Raw genomic sequence first — 22,402 nt, forward strand, 5'->3', positions numbered from 1 at the left:
TGACAAAGGGAGACCCTTTGGTCTATCCTCCCTTGGTCGATACCTATTGTTGTTTTGATTGTGAGGAAGGTCTTACACTACAGTAATGATCCAACCTATGATCTCCTTGCCTTGGAGTGAATCCCCATTCACTCTATGTTCTCCTTGAAGCCATATGGTGATTCTCCATGTATTTGATTTAGTTTTGTTATCATGATCTACTCTTATTGTAGTTTTCAATTCTAATTTGTGTTAGAGCTTCTCCTTAGTTGTTTTCTATGCATGATCTACTGTTCTTATTCCTTTTGAATGAGTCCCCTTTCATGCTAGCCTTTCCGTGATGATCCGCGGTTTTAGCCTAAAAGGGAGTTTTATTAGAATTCTTTTCCATTGACCTTTTTAGATGTTTAAACCTTCATAGATAATCTTAATATAATGTTTTAGAATTTTCCTGTTAATTTCAGAGTGTTCCAATGTGTTTCGACGAGTTTCCAATAAAAAATTGGAGATTTTGTCCGTACATTGTCTGCTTGGTCGATGCCATAGACCAAAGGAGCATCGACCAAACAAGTTGCCGATAGCAAAATTCCTTATTTTGACTCCGTTTTGACCCTGATCTTTTGGATTTGTTTCTTATGACCTATACATGTTTGTTTAAGCTTGTTTAGGTGATTTTGGTCTTGTTCTCTGATCTCTCATTTGAAGGTTATAAATTCAGAATTCAAGGTGAGTACTCCATTCACAATATGCATATTTACATGTTTGATGTGTTATGATTCGAATGCATGAGTTAACTACTGTTGTTTTACTTTCTTAACATTGTATTACTTCTGTAATTACAATAGCATTTTCATATTGTGATTTACATGTTGAAATTGATTATTGAATGATGTGACTCTGATTTGGACTATGATGTGATATGTGTGAAATCATGATATGATGTGAATGCCTAGGTTGTAGTTGTGGAATGGGGAATGCCCTTTTGGCATTTCTGTCTTTGGGCACCAATGGAGGTGGTATGGGACAATTTTCTATGGTGCCCTTTGGCGCTTACCCTAACTACCGGTTGATATACCTAGGATTGGTCTAAAAGTGTTTGGCTAGGGAAACCCATGTTATATCTGACCCTATCCGAAGGGGGAATTGAAACTGAGAGACCCGTGGTAGCAATGGGGATTTGTGGGTGTTCAACACTGGTAACCAACCTGTAAAAGGACATAAATCACATTGTGGGGGTCATTCATCGGTCGGGTTGCATGTGGTAGACTTGGGCTTATGGGCGCTCAAGACCAGTAACCAACCGTGAGAGGCCATAAGAGCTTCTCGTTTACTATGGATGACCAATAGGGTTAAGAGTCTACGTAGCCGCGAAGGAGATGGTGACTCTAGGGGGAAAGGTACTGGAAAAGATCGGGAACCGAGGAATGAACGTATCTAACCTTAAGTAGATGTGACTCAGTAGAAGACTTGCATTGGACTAAGAATAACCCTGAACACGTGTCAATACTCAAACCAATGGTGATGTGAGAGAGTGGTGACCTAAACCCCAACCATGGAATGTCCGGGAAGGATGCATGACCCAATTACCAACGGAGAACCCAAAATACCGGGAAGGTTGAGGGAGAGTGATTTGAGACCTACCAAGAGGAGTATGGTGCTATGATTCAAAGCGTGTCTGCCAATAGAGACCAACATATATAGAGTTAGAAGCATACTTGCATTCATTGTTTTATGACATTGCATTTATATTGTTTTGGATTGTGTGTGAAGATGTTTATTGTGATTGAACTACTTGCTAAGTTTTTTTTTTAGCTTACCCTTCGGGGGACATGTTTTTACATATTTTTGTAGGATCGGAAGAGAACCCATGCTTCGGTATGGAGGACCCTTCCTTACATGGTTCAACTATAGAAATCATTGGAGGAGGTCATGACCAATGGTGTGACCAGTACACGTGTTTGGACTACATTGACGGCTCCTATTAATGGTAGCTGGCATCGTCTTATTCGCCGATGGGATCGTGAGCTAGATGCTAACTTGAAGTTACAAAATCACAATCCTAAGGTGAAGAAGATGAAGACTAAAGAAGAAGAAGAGCCAATGGATGATGTTGATTAGTTTTCTCTTATTTCTTCTAGACTTTTATTTTAATTGTAATAGCTTTAGTCTTTGCTTTAGATTTTAATCTACCTTCCGCGTTTGTTGTGGAGTATATTTCCGTTATACTCTACAGTTACCTTTTGTTTGGTATCTTGTTATTCCGCACTCTGATATTCTTTGTGATCCTTCTGTGATCCTTACTTGATTATTATTTTTAATCCACTTGAATACAATGATTTGTTCTTGCTTTTGATTATGTTATTGTGTTAAGTAGATATGATCGTTTCTAAACTTGATCTTCGGGGTTGTGGATCACACACTCGGGTATTCCAGATAGGGTACTGGCTGGGTGGATGTGACACCCTTATTGTTAATGGTAGAGCCTAAGTACCTAAAACATTTATTTTGTGGAATTTCTTAATCCTCAAGCTCACTACTTCATTGCTTATCACAAGTTAACTGAAGCTACACATCATATATTCTGTCTTGGTTCTATTTATCATAAAACCTATTGATTCCAAAGTTGACCTCCATAACCCCAACTTTGCATGAATTCTTTTTGTTGTCTCATTGACTACAACAATATCATCAGCAAATAGTATACACCAAGGTACCTCATCTCATATGTGGATAGTAAGATCACCAACTACGAGTGCAAACAAATAGGGGCTTAGCTGGTGCAACTTAATCGTGATTGGAAAACCATTATTTGCCCTTTTTCATTTCTAACATTTGTCACTATATCCTCATACATGTCCTTAACTATATCAACGTAATTACTAAGCTCCCTCTCTTCGTTAGAGTCTGCTAATGAGTTCTCTAGGGACTTTATTATATGCCCTTTCTAGATCAATAGAGATCCTATGAAGGTCCTTTTCATGGACCCTAAAGATTTTCCATAAGTCTCCTTAGCTGGTAAATAGCTACAATCGTTCATTTTCCTGGCATAAATCCGAATTGGCTCCTTGATATAGCTATTTTCCTAATTAGGTGAGCTTCAATGTCTTTCTCCCATAATTTCATAGTATGGCTCATAAGTTCAATGCCTTTATATTACTGCCCCTCTAGATAGCACCTTTATTCCTAAAAATCGGCACTAAGGTACTTCTCCACTCATCTGACATTTTCTTTGTACTCCAAATCTTGTTAAACAACCTTGTTACCCAAGATGCATCACATGCGATATAGCAGTTTCTCTTATTAGGTGAGCTTCAATGACTTTTTCGCATAATTAATATTATGGCTCATAAGTTCAATACCTCTATAGTTACTAGCCATCTGGATATCACCTTTATTCTTAAACATCAGCACTATGGTACTTCTCCGCTCATCTAGCATTTTCTTTGTACTCCAAATCTTGTTAAACAACCTTGTTATCCAAGATACACCACATGCCCCTAGCTCTACCATATTCATTTGGGATCTCATCCAGATGTGGGGTTTTACCTCCCTTCATCTATCACAGGGCCTCCTCAACTTCCATTCATCACATTGTTATAGGTGTCCATGACAAATTGATGTAACCCGGGTTCACGATTAGTCTTTGAGATCTTTCTGTACTTAGAACCAGCTAATAAATGGGGTATCTATACGGATTGGGTTATCTATGGGATGGTCTAGGTATGGTCTGGGATGATTTTGGAGAAAGATTTGGATAATTGTGATAACAAAGACCCTAAAGTGAGATGGATTTGCTTAGGAAATTATACCTTGGGTATGGAGAGGGTTAGAGAGGTTTAGGGCTTTAACAAACTTTAAGATGGGCTGATGGATTAAGATAGATTAGGGTTTTAACAAACCCAAATAGGTGAGAACTTTGGAGGGGAAACAATTCAACTTATGGGATTGATTCAAATGGGATGGGATAAGGGTTTAACAATTAGGGAAAGGGGGATAGGCAAGCTTGTGGTTAGGGGTAAAGATTTTTGGGAATTCTTTCAAGAATCTTGAGCTTGACGCCTTTCTTATTTCTTTCTTTCTTTTCTTTTCTTCTTTCTTCTTCTCTTTCTTTTCTTTTCTTTTCCTTTCTTTCTCTTCTGGTTTTCTTTCTTCTCTAGTGCTGCCACAAGATCAAGAAAGGGCAAGAAGAGGGTGGAACAGAGAAGAGGAGCTGGGGAGGGGTTGCCGCAGGGGTTTTGGAGGGGTGGGGGAGGGTTTCTTGTGATGCTGCCGGGTAGGGAGGGGGGCTGTAAGGTCCGCGATAGAAGGGGAGGGGTGAGGGAGTCCTTGCGTGGGCTAGGGAAGAAGAGAGAGGAGCTGGAAGGGGAGGGGCTGGGATGTACTTACTGGTTTACGATGCTGCTCTTTGCACTTTAGTTGAAGAAGGAGATCACCAAGATGAAGAACAATGCTGGAATTTTGGAAAAGTTCTCAGCTCAAGTCGTCTGGTAGCTTTGCACAACTCCAACCCTTGAATTTTTATTAATCTTCAACTGAACTCTTTACAAGGAGGTAGGGGCTATAAATAGCCTTACACTGAAGAAATTAGACGGACTCAATCTAGAAAACCTAATTGGACTCAACTACATGTAACCACCAAAAAAAATCTTAAAAAAAACTTGCAAAACTAATAACTAATTGCCAACTAAGTGACAACTAAGACAACAAGAAATAACAAAATAAAATAAGAATTTCTAGAATGAATCCTGCAAATAGATTTCAACTATGACTCCTAATTATCTTGACCATCACATACTCAATAAGAGAAAATAAAATAGTTCCGGACTCCTCAAGAGGCAAGGAACCTAATTGGACTTAGAAAACCCTAAGGGGCATGAAAAATTACCAAAAAACCCTCCTTAGGGCATCCAGCCAACCCTGGACAGGTGCAGATTTAGGCCTACTGACCCTGGTGGCCTAGTTACATTACAAGTATTTTACCCCACCTTTAAAATATATCCTATCAATCAGGTTAGGTCCATTTAGAAGATTATAAATAGTCTCCAAATCTCTCTAAAATGCACTCATCTCGGGTTAGTACTCTACCATCCTCGCTCTTGATGCATTTAAAATGATCTGAATCTCAATTCTTCCTTTCTCTTTTCCTAGCGATTCTATAGATTGCATTTTCTCCAAGTGATAGGTTCATTTTGTGAATATTATTTTGAATAATTATTGGCCACATTGCTATGCATTTCATATCCATTTTGTGCCATTTTTACCCTAACAGTGCATGTAAAGGAAATTAGATACTCTCTTTGAATTTCTACCATTGTGGTAGTTCTATATTTTTCCTAATCCTATTTTGATTTGGACTGATTATTTATGATCCTTGATAAGTCAATTATGGAAGAGATGCGAGTCCTACTCCAAATAGGAACTACCTAGAGCATTCAAGACAGATGATAAGGCCAAGCCAGGGAGAACCAGCCAAGACGCATAGAGGAGTACCAGGCTAGTTTGTCCAAGCCAGGAGACGTCCCACTAGCCCAATAACCCTGTGCTACTAGGGTTTGACTGCCAGTCAAAGACAAGATTGAGTTTGATTTATCTAAGGAAAGATTCTACCAAGCTTCCATGTGCTACAGAGTTTCTTGCTAACCAAGTATTTCCATAGTTGAGTTAAATTAGGAAAGTTTGTAACACCAATTTGTATCCTATCAGCTAAAGGAATCCTTTCCAATTTAATCTACGAAACCAAGGTAGTCTGTATATAAAGGGGATATATTCCACCAGAGGGGGAAGATTTTTAAAGAAAGAATTGGATGACAAATTTTGGAGCTGCTGCTGGATCATGGAGAGGAAGGAAGCGCAAGCTGCTGGGGAGCTTCTCTTCTTCACCTAAGCAAGAGTGATGTTCCCCTATTTGACTTCTCTTCTTCTTCTTCTTCCATTATGTTCTAATTTCTTTTACTAGAGTGTAGATGGATCCATTCAATCTTTATTGATCTTCTCCTTCATGCAATTAAACCTCAATTTTTTTGTTTTCTTCAATTTTGTGCTTAAAGTCTGAATGCTTGATCACCATTCATGAATTTGTGGTATGTTTTCATACATGTATCAATGAAGAATGCATACTAGACTTAGGGATTGAAGAATGGTCAATTACATCTAATGCGTAATAGGTTAGGTGTTTTATTCAATATTGTTATTGGATTCCATTAATCGATTTCATGCAACATATTAGATTGATCTTCTATGCATAAAAGGTAGAAGGGATCTGATGTGTTAGGGAGTAGGGACCCTCATGCGTAAATGTTGAGGTGAACTAATTTTGGGAATCCTATCATCAAAGGTAGAGAGTAAATTGACTGTGTGAAGTGGGGAATCAATAGTTCATGACATGTTTGGTGAAGTCGAGGCTCTAGTATTTTCCATTAATTGATTTGATTCGTGTTTCGTTAGCATAATCAGTAGATTGATTCCAATTAATTTTCAGTAATTTAATTGACTAGATAATTATAAGTGTTAAAGAAGTTAGTACGTAATTGGCTCATGTGATCCTCATGGGACCAATATCCCTCTTATCATTATATTACTTAGGCAACATCGTGCGCTTGCGAGTACAACGCAACACCAGCCTTAGTGTTAAGTTTTTCAATACAGGTTATTGTATGTTTTTGCTCTTGCTTTTCCCACACACTTTCTTGCTTTGTTTCTAATTATAAAATATCTTCTTTATCCTCAACATCTCACGTTATATGCCATATCCTAAAATGTTCCTTCTTAGCCTTAATTATTACTTGAACATCATTCCACTACCATGTCTCTGGGGAAAGACTTATACCTTTTGAAGTCCCAAGGACTTCCTTAGCAATCCTACAATCCTTCTTATGCAAGTTGTTAACTAAGTCCAAATTTCATTGAGATCTCCTTCCAAATTCCACTTTCAGTGTAGAGCCATCTTATCAATAAAAGATTCTAGCAAAGCTCCTTGTCGTCGCCCCCATCTTATCTTAGGGCTAGCCTAATTCACCTTCTTGTTTTTCCTTGTCCCATGGGCATACCAAGGCTACTACTACTCCATGCTGCTTAGATAAGCTCTCCCCTGGTATAACTTTGCAGTCCTTACATAAAATCCATGAGACCTTCTAGTTACGATGAAGTCTATTCAGCTCACATGCTGCCCACTTTTGAATGTAATGAGATGTTCAATCCTCTTTTTAAAGAAAATATTTGCAATGCACAGGTCAAAAGCTACAGCAAATCTAATATTGAGGTCCCCTCTTTGTTCCTCTCACTAATTCCATACCCTCCATGCACCTCCTCAATGCCTGTGTTATCTCTGCCCATATGTCCTTAAGGTCACTTCCTACTATACTGAAGCCTAAGGTTAAATCATCCATCCATTCCCAAAAATGTATTTCAATACTCTCCTCCAATCCTGACTGCAGCGCATATGTACTAACAATGTTGATAACCTCAATGCCTAAGACAAGTCTAAAAGAGATGATCTTATCACCAATCTTTAACATTTACTACTTCACTCTCAAGGCCTTAGTCCACAACTATTCCTACTTCCCTTCTCCCACTTTCATTTCCCAAGTACCAATGTTTTAAGTCATCTAGAGCCTTCAGCCTTGGCATTCTGACCCTTCCATCTTGTTTCTTGAATGCAAGCAACATTAATCTTTCTTGAGTTTCTTCTACACATAATATCAATCAACTCCATGCCCTTACCCATCAAAGATCTGATGTTCCAAGATGCAAATCTAATCTTATGTCTACAAACAAGATCAGTATTAAAAGACATGATGTAAGAAAAGGTAAATGAAAGTCAAAAAGTTAAAGAGGGTCTAGCCAAAGGAGATTGGCCGGATATAGTATACTGCCGGCTGCCTACCTGACGCACCACAAATAAACCAATTGAGAAGGAAGTTAATTTAACTAATGAGTGGAAACTCCCTTATTAGCGCTCAGTCTCGAACTGAACGAGGGCTATCCCATTCAGTGCTTTCATCCCCAGTCATTCATCTCCCTGAGATGAGGTATGGTTTGACTGCTGACGGTACTCCTTTGGGCGGATGTCAGGGAGAAGCTCCTGAATATTCCAAATTAATGCACGGTTCTTCCCCGTCACAAAGGCTCCCTGATGTCTTATTGTCCCTTGTACGCATGTCACACATGGGGACATTGGATGCTGGCAAAGATGCCTTAAAAGATCCAGAAATGGTCATACATTCTGTCTACCTACGGGCCTTTATATATATATTAGCAGGATACACAACAAGGCGATTAGGACCATAGTTGTCAAGGCAACAAGGTGAGATGAGTCGAGGTGATAGAGGGCAACCAAAAGCAAGGCAACACCAAGCAACCAAGCAAAGCGACAGGACAACACCAAAAACCCTTTGACCAAAAGAAGGGCCAGGACACCTAGGCAACGCCTTGACAACTTGAATCAGGACAGGGTTCTAAGGTATGGAATCAGTTTGTAACCGAAGGAAAATGGGGATTTGTAATTCAGGTCAATAGGTAAGTTGTTACAGGCAAAATGAGGTTTATGACAACTAGGTCACTGAAGGCATCAGCTAAAAAAAATGTAATGATAGAGCAGCATGCAATTGGTAACGGAGGTAGAGAGATGGCTTAATGGGGTGGGGTTTGTAAGATAATAGGGTTAGTCCATTTGTGGAAGTAGAGAGATAATGGGGGTTAATGGAGAGAGAGAGAGAGAGAGCCGGAGAATGAATGGATGTCATGCAAGGCCTTTGGGGGGGGGGGGGGGAGTTGCTAATACATTCTTTATTTCCTCAGTTCTAGCACTAAACCAACTAAATCGTGGACTTTTCAGAGTCTATAGCCTATAATGATGTTGTTGATGCATGTTTTCCAAATTTAATAAAATGGGACAAAAAATAGATTGTTCATAATGGTAGAAGGGTACTGCACACAGAAAAGACCTGAAGATAGTCCACAAGTTGGTTTTAAGTTTCAAAATGCAAACTAAGAAACAAAGACAGAGATTCACCTCTTTCCCTATCTTTCCACTTATGGTCCCGCCTTTAATGGAAGATATTAGTTCAGCCAGCTCCTCGGGTGTAAGTTTTATCTCATTTATCGACAACTTTTCATTGTTCAGATAGCCAGCAATGTCGCCCATTATCCAGTTGGCAGCCAGCTTCACATCAGCACCCTTTTCAATAGCTGCATCAAAAAAATCTGCCACCTGAACCATTTCCTTAAAGAAGTTAAAGTAGGAACACATACGATCACAAATATGATCTTCATTTTAAATAGAAGTAAATACATGTCCTGCTTTTAATACTTGACACTTTTAATAAAGGACTTACAAGTTTGTCATTAGCAAGAAAAAGTACATCCTGCATGCTGAGACCCATTTTTTCATATCGTCTGCGCTTCATTTCTGGCAGTTCAGGTAAAGAAGCAAAAATTGAGTTGATGTATTCTTCATTGAGAATAACTTCTGGAAGATCCGGCTCAGGAAAATATCGATAATCAGAAAGCCCTTCCTTTTTCCTCATTGAAATTGTTCTCTAAATAAAGCAAAAGTCCATGAACAAAACTAGTCACGAAACTAGAAAGATTTATTTGTCCTTTGAATGATCAAATAAGTAATCAAACCTGAGTCCCCTCCTCCCATAGTCGAGTTTCCTGAATAATTTGATCTCCAACTCCTTGACCATGGAGGTCTACCTGCCTGGAGATCTCAAAATCAATTGCCCGATTTATTGACGAAAATGAATTTATGTTCTTTATCTCAACCTGCCAGAACCAAAAATATATGTAACAGATCAACTAACAAATAAGAATGCTACAAATTCACAAGAAGGTAAGCACCTATCAGAAAAGATATGGATACCCTCAATTATAATAAATAAAATAAGTTGGAAAGCATTCAAAGCATTGCTTGTCTACCACAAGAACTTAACCCTGCTTTCATTTAGCCCATTTACCAATCAACTTATAATTCTTGTCAGATAAATCATATAACCAGATTATGTTAAGCTAAGATCAAGGATAACTTGCCCCAGATAACCCAAAAATCAGGGAACTAGAAACATAGACGAAAAATAGAAGTTACGGTCTGAACCAAACCAGCCGCCAAAATTCCGATCTACCTTGGTTCATATGAAGCTTGTATGGTAAAGAACCACAGCTGCAAGTTTCATTTGATTACACCAGTTGGATTGGAAGATATGGGACAAATAACCAAAACAGAAACCAGTTCGTGTTGTAGCACAAGCCAACCAACTGATTGGCTCCAAACTTGTATTGGTTGGAGGTCTGTGGAGGTAAGACTATGCTGCAAATTAGATATCGAAGTGATGGTCAGATGCTAAGTTAGTGAGCTGATTGAAAAGAGAAAGTAGTGTGTGTCGGTCACATAATTGAAAGATGAAATAGAGAAACAGATAGACTGCAAGTAAGTGGAATGTAGAAGAGGCCCTCAGAACCCAACAGGGTTTCTGCATGGAGAGGAAGAGAAGATGGTTTCTGCATGGAGAGGAAGAGAAGATGGTTTCAACTAAAACTCAGTTACCAACCTGGTTCGAGTAGAACAAGCAGCAACAACTCAAGTAGCTTGAAGGTGCAGTGGGTTCATCTTAACAGTCCAGCAACAACAGCAGATCAAGAGAAACTCCAAGGAACTTCAGACAAGGGAATAGGATGTATAAAGATAATTAAGCCCTCTCAATAGTCTTAAGACTCTGCAGTTGACAGCAAGGTTATTTAGGTAATATTCTCAACTATCAATGCCTTCAATCAATCCCTAAGTTAAATGGCTATGAACTTCAATCGAACACCAGGTCTTGGCAGCAACCTTCAGCCACACACGTAACCCCAATATTAATGAACTCACCCAAACTCACACACACAGCAACCGAATAGCATACGAAGGTTGAAGATGAAATGTTAAGGACCAATGCATTTAACTCAAAGCAAGACTCCATTACAATGACCTTACCATCACCTGGATGCACCCTTCAATATGCCCCAACCAAGGGTCTTTCACCCCCCACAAGCAAGATTGCCCCAAAAGACACTAATTCAATCCGCCCTTTCCCTTTACCTCCTACTCCCTAATATAGCCCCATGAATCCTAACAAACCCCCTTTCCACATAGGCCAACATGAGAGTGGCTGCTCCCCAATAGGCACTGCCACTTGTCCTTGTCCTTTTTGTCCCCCCCCCCCCTAATGGTTATTTTGACACTGTACGGCTCCCTGTTCCCTACACCCTCAACGTTTAACAGCCAACAATCAGTGCTACTTTGAAATTGTAAAGCACAAATCTAAACAACCCACCAGACAAAATCTTTTCCCTGTAAAATAAATTGACCATGAGAAAAGAAAGTGATGTATCCAGCCCCCAGGCAGCCCCAAAAGAGCCTAGAAGGGGCCCAAGCCCATCCGAAATAAGGCCCAAACAAAAGGGGGCGAATCTGACCAAGGGGCAAAATGTTCATTTTCTCCCCTAGAATCAAGTCTATTTAGTAGGGTTAGTTCAGAATTAATTCTGATTTTTTATTTTTGTTTTATTTTCTAAATTGGAGTTTAAGTGATTAGGTAAGTGTTGTTTCCTTCTATTAAGAGTCTTTGAATTGTAAATTAGGAAAGAGTTATTTCCTAGTAAGTAGTCCTAATTTTTAGGTGCTAGTCTAGTAGTTTGGGTTGCTTAGCAGCCAGGTTTCCTTATTAGAGTCCAAGTCATTTGTTTCAGGCTATAAATAGCATTTCTCTAGATTAATGAATTGATTAGAGTTTGAGAATTTGGCTTTGGAAAAGTCGTGGGATTCCCCTTGGAACCCTGCGGCTGGAATAGAGTGCTCTTTCCAGTTTTGAGATTCCTTCATCATCATCTTCAAGCTCATCTGCAGAATTCAAGCAAGCTTACCTCAATTCAAGTAAGTTAAGACACCACACACCATCCCCTATAGTTGCAGCCATTCCCCAACCCAAACCCTAACCACAGTAGTTCTTTTCCTCCCTTTTCTTCTTCCCACGTTTTCAGTCCTAACCCCACAAGGATTCCCCCAACCACAGCCCCAAAACCACCCATTATACCCTTGTTAGGATCACCCTAAGCCTATAGAACCTAGTCCTAATTTATCTCCCCCAATTCAGCCTTATTCCGAAGTTTAACAAAAACCTGCATTTCATCATCTTCCTTGAACTGCAGAAGTTTTAGAAGCTTCATTAAAGCCTAAGACAAACCTTCCAAACCCCATTAACCTTTCCAAAACCCTTAGTCCTAAATCTGAAACATAAAACCAGCAAAGTCAGAGCCCACTGGCCGAAAATTCCAAAGCCCTAACCCAATACCAGCTGCATTAGGATTCCAATTTTGAACCTAAACCTCAAACATCACTTTGTTTCAGGTCTGTAACTCAATCACAGCAGGTTTGAACAGCAATCCTAGGCCCATCCTAGACCCTAACTGAAACCCATTCCCAAAACCCTAACCCTAACTGAGTCCCAATTGGCCAAGGACTGGAATTTCCAAATCTAAGTTGAACTCCTATTTAATTTCAGACCTGAAATCACAATCCTAGCAGCCTTATAACCCCTAAAACCCATAGCCGAAGCCTCCATAAACCCTAGTGAGTGCTGGTTCTTATTAAAGAGGGTCCTGGTTAACAAACCCTAAAATTGGGTTTACATTAGAAAGAAGGTAGGAATGAAATTGGGATCCCAATTCCACAAGAATATAGTTCATATATCCGAGTTTAACTCTTGCTTAGAAAACAAAAATTAAATCTTGAAACTAAGTTTAGTAATGTTACCTTAGTCCCAAACTCTGATTGCCCAATGGGCCGAACAGAGATATTTACGTCACAGCGCAGTGAACCTTCTGCCATATTTCCATTGCTCACTCCCAAATACCGAACCAACCTCTGTATCTCTGCTGCATATTCTGCAGCCTCAAGACCACTTCTGATATCAGGCTCAGACACAATCTCAAGCAAAGGTACCCCCGCTCTGTTCAGGTCAACCTATAGAATGTTCAACAAGCCCATAAATCAAACACTATCCAACTGAAAAGAAAAAATAATTTGATCAATCAGATTTTTCCTGTTTCAAATATTTAAAAAGCCAAATTATAAGCTAAGAGCCATACATTTTTTATAAGCAAGGTTAAGAAAATCTATTCCCTAATCTGGGGTTACAAGTAAACCAGACAAACCATAATCCCGTAGCAAAACATGAAAAGGGGGAAGAAATACAGAAACAATAACAAGGAAAGACAGTAAATCACGTCACTCTCCCAAAGTAAATGATACTGATGAAAACCAAGGAAGTAATGCAGCATTACCTGGGAGTGGCTATCAGTTCCTGAATGAAGCAACTTCCCTGCATCTTCTTCAATATGAACCCTGGTAATCCCAAACCTCCTGTGCCCTCCACCATACTCGGTGGGAAGATCCAACTCAATGAAACCACCCATAGCAATTGGAACATCAAACTGAGATATCTGGTAGCCCTTAGGAAGATCTGGGTAGAAGTATTGTTTCCTATCAAATTTTGAGTTCATCGAAAGTCTACTGTTGAGCGCAAGACCCACTTTTACAGCTAACTCAATGACTTTTAAGTTCAAAACTGGCAAAGCACCAGGGAGGCCCATGCAAATAGGGCAAACATGGGTGTTTGGTTTGGACCCAAAAAAATAAGGACACCTACAAAAGGCCTTAGTAAGACAGGACAGCTGTACATGGGTTTCTATACCAATGACTGATTCATAATCCTTTGAGATTTTCTCAGTTTTGGTTTGGGTATGGCGAGATAATGCCTTCACAGATTGCTGGATTTTACGTGTAGTTGTTGTGGCTTCCACACCATCCATAGTGCAAAAGAAGGCACCATTTTTTCTAACACGAATCCCAGACCGGTGAAGGAAGAAAGTGTATGGTCTAATCACTCTAAAACAAGCAGAAGCCATCTAATTTGCCAGAATTCAGAACTAGCAGACAGATGCGTCCACCAAGCTTCAATGACTGCAAATGTAAATGAAAAATAAATGTATCATTAAATTTTAAACATGAGTACCCATACAACCACAAGATTTCTGCTTTCTGATTTCGTAGGTAAATCCCAAGATTTCTGGTCACAGTATCGGTCAGGCCGTCACAAGGATCGATCCTCTTCTGTGGAGTCTCTAGAATTACCACCAGTGTAAAACGTTACAAACCAGCAGACCCAACAAGGTGAAGGCAAGCTAAGGTTGTAGACTTGTAGTGTCAGGAAACGCTGAGTGCAACTACGACATCATCTTCAATTGGCAGCCGGAAAACATTGTAGCAGTAGCAGGCTAGCAGCGATTGCCCTCGAGTGGACAAGAGAGCGGCCCTGTTCCGAAAACAATTGTAAAAGAAAGAAATTTGCCAGATTCAAACCGTAATTCGCAACGTCGCAACTCATATTCGCGACTTGGTTCAGAGTCCAGCAATATCAGAATAAAGAATACTAAAGTCATGCATGAAAAGGAAAATAGAAGGTAATTTTCATATGGACCTGAGTTTTGGTCTATGTTATTTTTTAAATACAAAGAAATTGAGACTTTGCATATGCCTCCCCTGTGCTATAGAAAAAGTCAATGTAAGGACAAATTAATACTAAAGTCGTTCATGAAAAGAAAAAGAAGGTAATTTTCATATGGACCTGAGGTTTGGTCTATGTTATTTTTTAAATATAAAAAAATTGAGACTTTGCATATACCTCCCCTGTGCTATAGAAAAAGTCAATGTAAGAACAAATTATCGTTTATATGACCAATTTGCCTTTATTCTTTTGTTTTGGACCCTCTGAAGCTTGGTTTATGTCATTTTTAGTCCAAAAAAAGTAAAATTTTGCATTTTCCTCCCCTGTACTATAGAAAATATCAATTTAAAAACAAATTATCACTTTTATGATCAATTTGCCTTTATTCTTTTCTCTTTTTTTTATTTTAATTTTTTACATATACGTCCTACCTGCCATGAAACTCGTGACTCCCTCTTAATCCAAAAATTATAGAAAAATCTTAAAATTTAAATAAATTTTAAAATGTGACTAAAATACATATATTAAAATCACTCAAGTATCTCTTAGCTTAAACCCTATTTTTGTACTAAAAGGGGAATCACGAGTTTCATAGCAGGTAGGATGTATGTATAGAAAATTTGAATTAAAAAAAGAATAAGGGCAAATTGGTCATAAAAGTGATAATTTGTCCTTAAATTGACATTTTTTATAGTGCGTGGAAGGCAAATGCAAAGTCTTATATTTTTTGGACTAAAAATGACATAAACCAAACCTCAAGGGGTCCAAATGAAATTTGCAAAAAAAAATAAAGAATAACAATAAATTGGTCATAGAAATGATAATTTGTCTTTAAATTGACTTTTTCTATAGCACAGGGGAGGCATATCCAAAGTTTCTATTTTTTTTGGACTAAAAATGACATAGACCAAACCTCAACGGGTCCATATGAAAATTACCCAAAAAAAAATAGTAAAGGCTGTGCTCATGAGTGAAGACTGGATTTCAATGAAATTTTTTTTCTTTTCCCCTGGGTTGTAACAGTTGAATTCAAATTGCAGGATGTATAAGTAAATATTGTTTTTTAACATTTAATGAGGGTTTCATATTTTTGACTCTTCAAATTATAGCCCTTGCCAAGGTTTAATTTTAGGATTAGGCTTTGGGGTTTTAATTCAAGTATTGTGAAATCCCCCAAAATCTTAACTTGAAAATCCATATTGTAGGTCTAAAAACCCAAAGTGCAGGAAAAAGACAATTGTGGCCATCTAGGTAGAGACCATTGGATTCAATTCCGAATCAATGGAATTAGATAGAGATGATGCTGAGTTGGAGTTCTGTTGGAATTTGGAAGGAAATCTAACTTGGACATTGACGGACTTGATAGATGAATCAAGTATACTATGATGACATGTATAGAAGGTCTTGAAAAATCAGGTAGGACTCTTCTATAGTTTGGAATAGGAACTAAGGCAGAGCTTGAGTATTCAAGGCCTTGGCTTTGCTTCTGGAACAAAAGTTCCAAGGGCTGATTGCCTTCCCAGGCAACCAACTTGGTTTCGGGAGAAAATGGCAATTTTGAAAATTTTGATTTTTGAAGCCTTATTTAATGTGTCTTCATTCTAAAATGTGTCATTATGATCTAAAGCCGTCAAAGCTTATCAGAGAACACTCCTCAAGGTGGAAGACAATGTGGAGAGCATTTGTCAAGGTTTCCGGGTGGCGATTTATTTTCTTAAAGGTTAGTATTCATCATCTTCATTCTAGTTCTCTTCTATGATTTGATTCCTCCTACTACCAAGACCTGGGAGAAGGCTTCTAGTTGTTGTATCAACCTACTTCTTCCACCCTCTTTACTCTAGAGTGAATCCACATTCACTCTGGCTCATCCTTGAATCTTTCAGATCAATTTAAGAGAATACCTAACATAGGATTTGTTAAGTTTTTATTCCTTTTGCTTTGTTTGATGTCTAAACTATGAAAGATCATGTTCTAGTATGATTTCAAAATTTTCTAAGTATTTTCAGAGTAGTTTAGAACCTAATCGGAAAGCTTTTTGACGATCTGAGCCAAATTTGTCCATACACAAAGGTTGGTTGAATGGCTTGGTAGCCCCATGTGACCAGCCCATGCTATGGTCCCTTACTTTGGTTGATTGCCCTGGTTGCCCCAAGCAACCAGCCCGACCAACCACACCCTACAATATTGATTGTTTGTTTCTCTTTTCAATGTCATACCTTTAGGGTTATTTTTAACTTTAAACCAACATGTTAATTGGACTTTTTGGGAAGTGTGAACATACTCTTTAACCTATTTTGCAAGGTTACAATTCAATAATAAGGTGAGGAGGTTCACTTGCACATAACCATTGTTACTTTGTTGATTGTTATGAAACTTGCTTATATGTAACATACTGTTGTTTCAAGGTTTAGGAATGATTATTATGACTCTGAAATTTCAATATATAAGTGATTAATGATGCTTTTGATATATGGATCAACATGTGACTTTATGCTATGTGGATGTAAGTTGTGATTGTGAATTGGGGAATACCTATTTAGGTGTTTCTGTCTTGGGACATCAATGGAAGTGGTATGGGATACAATCCTACGATGCCCCTTGGCATTTTTCACGATTACTGGATGTTATGACTAGGCAGTCTAGTGGAGTTTGGTTAGAAACTCCATCATATCACACCCTATCGGCATGGGTACTGATGTCGAGTGACCCATGGTAGTAGTGTAGGGTGATGGGAGCTCAAGACCGGTAACCAACCCGTGGAGGACACAACCACATTGTGGGGGCATTCATTGGTAGGGTTGCATATAATAGACTTGGGCTCATGGGCGCTCAAGACTGGTAGCCAACCCGTGAGAGGACATGAGAGCTTCCCGTCCATTATATGTGGATGACCAATAGGGTTAAGAAAAGGCGTAGTCTGAGTTGGTGGTGTCATAGAATACGTTGGCTCTAGTAGCGGAGGATATTGAACCAAGAGTGTGAGATGCATGAGGGGATGTGTCGAACATAGATTGATGTGATTGAGTAGTTGACTTGCATTGGGCTAGGTATAATCCTGACACGTGCCATTACTCATACCAATGGTGTGGTGAGAGAGGGGTGACCTAAATCCCAACCATTGTGGTAGTCCGAGAGGGATGCCTTGACCCCTTACCTAGGATCTCAAGACCGGTAACCAACCCGTGAGAGATTAGAGTGACGAGACCCACCATAGGAGGTTGGTGTTCTATCTTAATGTGTATCTACCATTAGAGACTAACATTCATTGGAGTATGGTTGCCTTCTTGCATTCTGCCTCGTGTCATTTTGCATTATGTGATGTATTGATTTGGACTGTGATATTGGTTATTTGTTTGTGAACTACTCGCTGAGTTCTTTTGAGCTCACTCTCCGGGGAAATTGTTGTTTTAGATGAATATACAGGTGAAGAAGAGATCTTGAGCTCCAGTTCGGAAATACTTCCCATACATTATACAACTGAGAAAGCAATGAGAGCTGATAGTGACTCATGGTACGATCCCAATACCCGTATGGAATATTATTATGGCTTCGATCAACAATCATACGAGACATCTCATTCATTTGTGGGGCTACAAGCTGGAAATTGATCCTAAGTTGTAGGTGTATAAGCAATTGGAGAAAAAGGCAAAATATTAAGACACTTAGGAAATTTTGACTTTCCTTTATTCCTTTCCAGTTGTTTACTTTAGATTTGACATCACTTCCGTGCTTTGCTTCAGTTGTGAGATCTTTCTGAAATCCTTATTACTTGATTTATTTCTTTATTAATATTATAACATTAATTTATTCCTGCTCACTATTGAACTATTGTGTGGAATGGTTACTGATTGTTTGAGACCTGATTCGTGGGGATGTGGATCACACCCCGGGTATTCTGATGAATGGATACCGGCTGGGTGGGTGTAACAGGTACAATTTAGGGCTTTCATATGTGGTCAGGGGCTTGTCATTTAAAGTTCAAAGTTTTATCGTTAATGAACCAGAGTTATGTGTTTTGGATTTTGGGGTAGATTTTATAAGATTTGTATTCAAAGTCAACTTTCTAGATGAAAGTGTACAGTTCTAAGTATGTGTTTCAGTTTTAAGTTTTAAGTTTTGAGTTAGGTTTAGGAATTCTATCAATCAATGTCAATAAGAAATAGGGTTAAAGGCTTGGGGTTTATTTTGTACTATTTGCTTTAGGTCTTGTTGTGGGAAATATGGTCCCGGTCCCTCTCCCCTCGGGAGAGAGACACCCCCCTCGGGAGAGAGGCACCCCCCTCGGGTGAGATACACCCCCACTCGGGAGAGAGGCACCCCCCCTCGGAGAGAGGCACCCCCCCGGGGAGAGAGGCACCCCCCTCGGGAGAGAGGCACCCCCTCGGGTTGATGATTCTCTTCCCTCATAAAGGGTCCCGAGTGCCTCACTCGGGACAAATACATCTCTTTTTGTCATCTGGTTTCTCCCTTGAAGAAGGTCCCGAGGGCCTCATTCGGGAGAAACACCTCCCATATGAGATGGCTCACTTCTTCCCTAAAGAAGGTCCCGAGGGCCTCATTCGGGAGAGACACCTCCATCTTGGCAGATTCATTTCTTCGTTGGAGAAGTGCCACACTTGGGAAAAATATCCAACTCTAGCATTTCTCAGAAGACTATCTTGACTAAGTCAAGAAGAGTTAGTTACTCATAAACACTCAGCATATCTATTCCGAGAATTGGGGAGGTGAGTCATCATAACGGCGATATCAGGTGCGACAAAGAAGGAGCCGTTATTCCACTACACTCACTCCTCAACTATCGATCCGGAATCTAAGGAATCGCCGCCTCCAGGTAACTTCTATATAAACCTACCTCCAACATGGAGAAAGGTAACGAGAACTTTCATCTGAGTACTTACTCATTACGTTCTTGAGAACTCTCTCTCAAGAACCATTATTGTTATCTAGGCTGATTTGAGCGTCGGAGGCGGTTCCCCGGCCAAAACTAGGCCGGACCGTTCTTGCTTTCTTTGTGTGTGCAGGCATCTCAGTTATTCCAACAAGGTTGGAGAGCACTTAAGGTGGTCATCTCAATATCCGACTCTCGAAGAAGTTCTATACGCAACAGGTCTTGCTATTGGTAAAGAGGTTTTGGCCGTTTTGGAGTTCAGGTTTAGGGTTTGACCTTTGATGCATGGGATATGTGACTAGGTTTTGGGTATTACACTTGTACTTAGGATTTAAAATTTGGAATCCAATTTAGGTATTAGGATTTGAAGTTCACTAGGTTTGTTGTTTGGTTTTAGTTTACGACTTAAGGCATTTGGTTATGAATTTTTGGTACCAAGGTAGGGGTTAGGACTTCCGGTTTGTGTATAAATTCCTAAATTGTGAAGTTGATAATAGGGATTAGATAATTGGAATTAGTGTTTTGGATTACAAGGTATGAGATTTAAGGTTTAGAGTTTTTCATTTCAAGTATGAACTTCATATTTGATTTATGCTTTGAGGTTTGACATGGGTTCAGTCTTCATGGTTTAGGCTTAAAGTCTTTAGAGTCTGGATTCAAGGTTTTAGGTCCCTTAAAGGTGTTTGGGATTTTTTTCTTATCACGGTGAAGTGCTACAGTTCCAGATTAGGAGTTGGAAGCATAGAACAATATATCCGCGCCCAGTTCGCCAATGGGTGAAATAAAAAACCCATCGAAACGATATTTCAAAATTTCGCCGGCGAAACTGCGATTTTCTGGCGAAACTGTCGATTTTCCGGCGAAACTTCAAATCCCCTTTTTTTTTTTTTTTTTTTTTTTTTTTTTCTTTTTTCTTCTCTTGAAGATCTTCTTAGCTTTACTGCTCTGTGCTCTGAGAGTCTGAGGTGGGTAGGACCGTAGGAGTCCTATTTATCTTCTTCAAAACCCCTTTATCTTCATCATTACCGGATCGTTGAAGGAGAAGACAAACAATAGAAGCCGCTGCTATTTTCGCCGGAATGGAGAAGGAGAAGGAGAAGAAGAAGAAAGAAAGAGAGAAAAAAAATAGAAGACGAACAGTACCAGCCACTGCTATTTTCTCTGGAAAGGAAAAGAAGAAGAAGAAAGAAAGAGAAAGAAAAAAAAACAGAAGCCGACCACTGCTATTTTTGTCGGAAAGGAAAAGAAGAAGAAGATAGAAAGCGAGAAAGAGAAAGATAAAAATAAACAAGGTGATGCACGCAACCCCAAAGAGAAGATAGGGTTGCGTGAATGGCTGGATGAAGACTGAAGAGTATTACTGTATATTATGTATTACTATGCAAGGCTTTAATTGATGGTTTTGGGCTGCGTGAAAAATGATATAAATGGGATTAGTGTTCAGTGTATAGAGAAAAGTTTTACCTTTTTTATTATTTCTAATTTTTTAATCCGATATTCGCCCAGCGAACCGGGCGAGATGAACGAATTATCGTTCCTTGGTTGGAAGTTTTGAGTTTTCAAGTTAAGGTTTCAAGGTTTGTGATTTTAATCTATACTAATAAAAACGCGCATGCGAATGCACGAGTTTTGTGATGTTCTATATAAGATTAAATATTTTCTCAGATATTCAGTTACATTTTGGAAAACATACTTATTAATCTACCTAGTGTAGATTTTTATACTGTGTTGTATTGAAATTATCCACACTTACTTTGCAATCCTATGGCTCAAGGCACCTACAATGGGCCCCCATTTTTTAAAATTTGTATTAATTCCTTAATTTTGCTGCTTTTTATAAAATCTTTAATTATCTATATTTTGTCAAAAAAAATATTATTATCAATAATTTATCTATTTTTTTCAAATGTGTGGGTCCCACAAAATATATGTAGAAATGTTATTAAACATAATAAACTAATTCAGAGGTGGGACCCCCAATAGGTTTTATAAGGGCCCATACAATATGTGTAGCAGAAACACATTAATACTTCCCCAAGGTTATCTGGACTTTCATTCTTTGCCCCCCATGTTAAAGTCCTGGGTTTGCCCCTGCTTCTGCTTAGTGGTTTGTTAGTGGTCTGACCAGAACTTGGTCGGACAAATATGAACCTGGTCGGTCCAATCAGTCCGGTTCATTCAAGCTCATCTATATCAGAAACGAAAATGACACAAGTCAAGAACAGTATCCTCGGTCGTTAAAAGGATCCAACGGAAATAAATGTGAAAACCCATGTACAGTTCTCTGCACCTTTACCCATTCAGCTACGAACAAAGAAGCCGAAAAGGTTATAGCCCACCAGATGAAATATAAGGCAAGTAAATGATCAAATACTTGAAAGCTAACAAACTGAACACAAGGGATTTTAAATGGATAAGAACTCTCCATAGAGAAGACCAGTTAATAAAATCAAAATCAAACCAACTCCCACGTACTGCCAAATATATGAAAAAAGTATGTCAAACTCTACCGAAGTTTTTCACTCAAAGCTTGAAAAAGAAGATCAATGGAGAAAATACTAAGTTACCTACAGAAATTTCAACCTCACGACAATGACCATTTCCCAAAGTCTACAGAAGTGGTCAAGATTGATGCAACCCTTAAAGAATCCCTTCGATCTTTAGCTAACTTTGTTGGTATTCAAGAGAACCATCGCTTCGCTTCTTCACCACTGAGACAATCCTTTCAGATATGCACTTCTTCAAAGGAAAATATTAATTTCATATTATTATCAAAGGATGTCACTGACCAAAGACAAGTCGCCATAAACTATCAAAGGCCGAGTGTTATCCACGTTAACAAGTCTTCCTGGAATCTTTACACATCACACTCGTGAAAGACTAAAGACTTGAGTATTTCACGGGCAAAGACCGATGACACCAGGAGTCTACCCATAGGGCACGTCTTAAAACAGTTCATATAGTTCCCTTGGCTGGGATCATTCACCTGCAACAA

At 39.0% G+C, this 22,402-nt stretch overlaps 1 protein-coding gene across 1 annotated transcript; it reads right to left on the reverse strand.

The window, feature by feature from the left end:
• Positions 1-8,989: 8,989 nt before the first annotated feature.
• Positions 8,990-14,397, reverse strand: LOC149008410 (glutamyl-tRNA(Gln) amidotransferase subunit B, chloroplastic/mitochondrial-like; the record flags this gene model as incomplete). Its single annotated transcript, XM_089164790.1, is given in 5 exon segments — positions 8,990-9,187; positions 9,312-9,515; positions 9,604-9,744; positions 12,767-12,976; positions 13,297-14,397. Coding segments are annotated over 5 exon segments (1,377 nt in total), but the record flags the coding sequence as incomplete, so codon positions are not given.
• Between the last annotated feature and the right edge of the window lie 8,005 nt (positions 14,398-22,402).

This window comes from Hakea prostrata, chromosome 8 (assembly GCF_041222555.1).
Source record: "Hakea prostrata isolate BN-2017 chromosome 8, UWA_Hpros_2, whole genome shotgun sequence".
NCBI lineage: Eukaryota > Viridiplantae > Streptophyta > Magnoliopsida > Proteales > Proteaceae > Hakea > Hakea prostrata.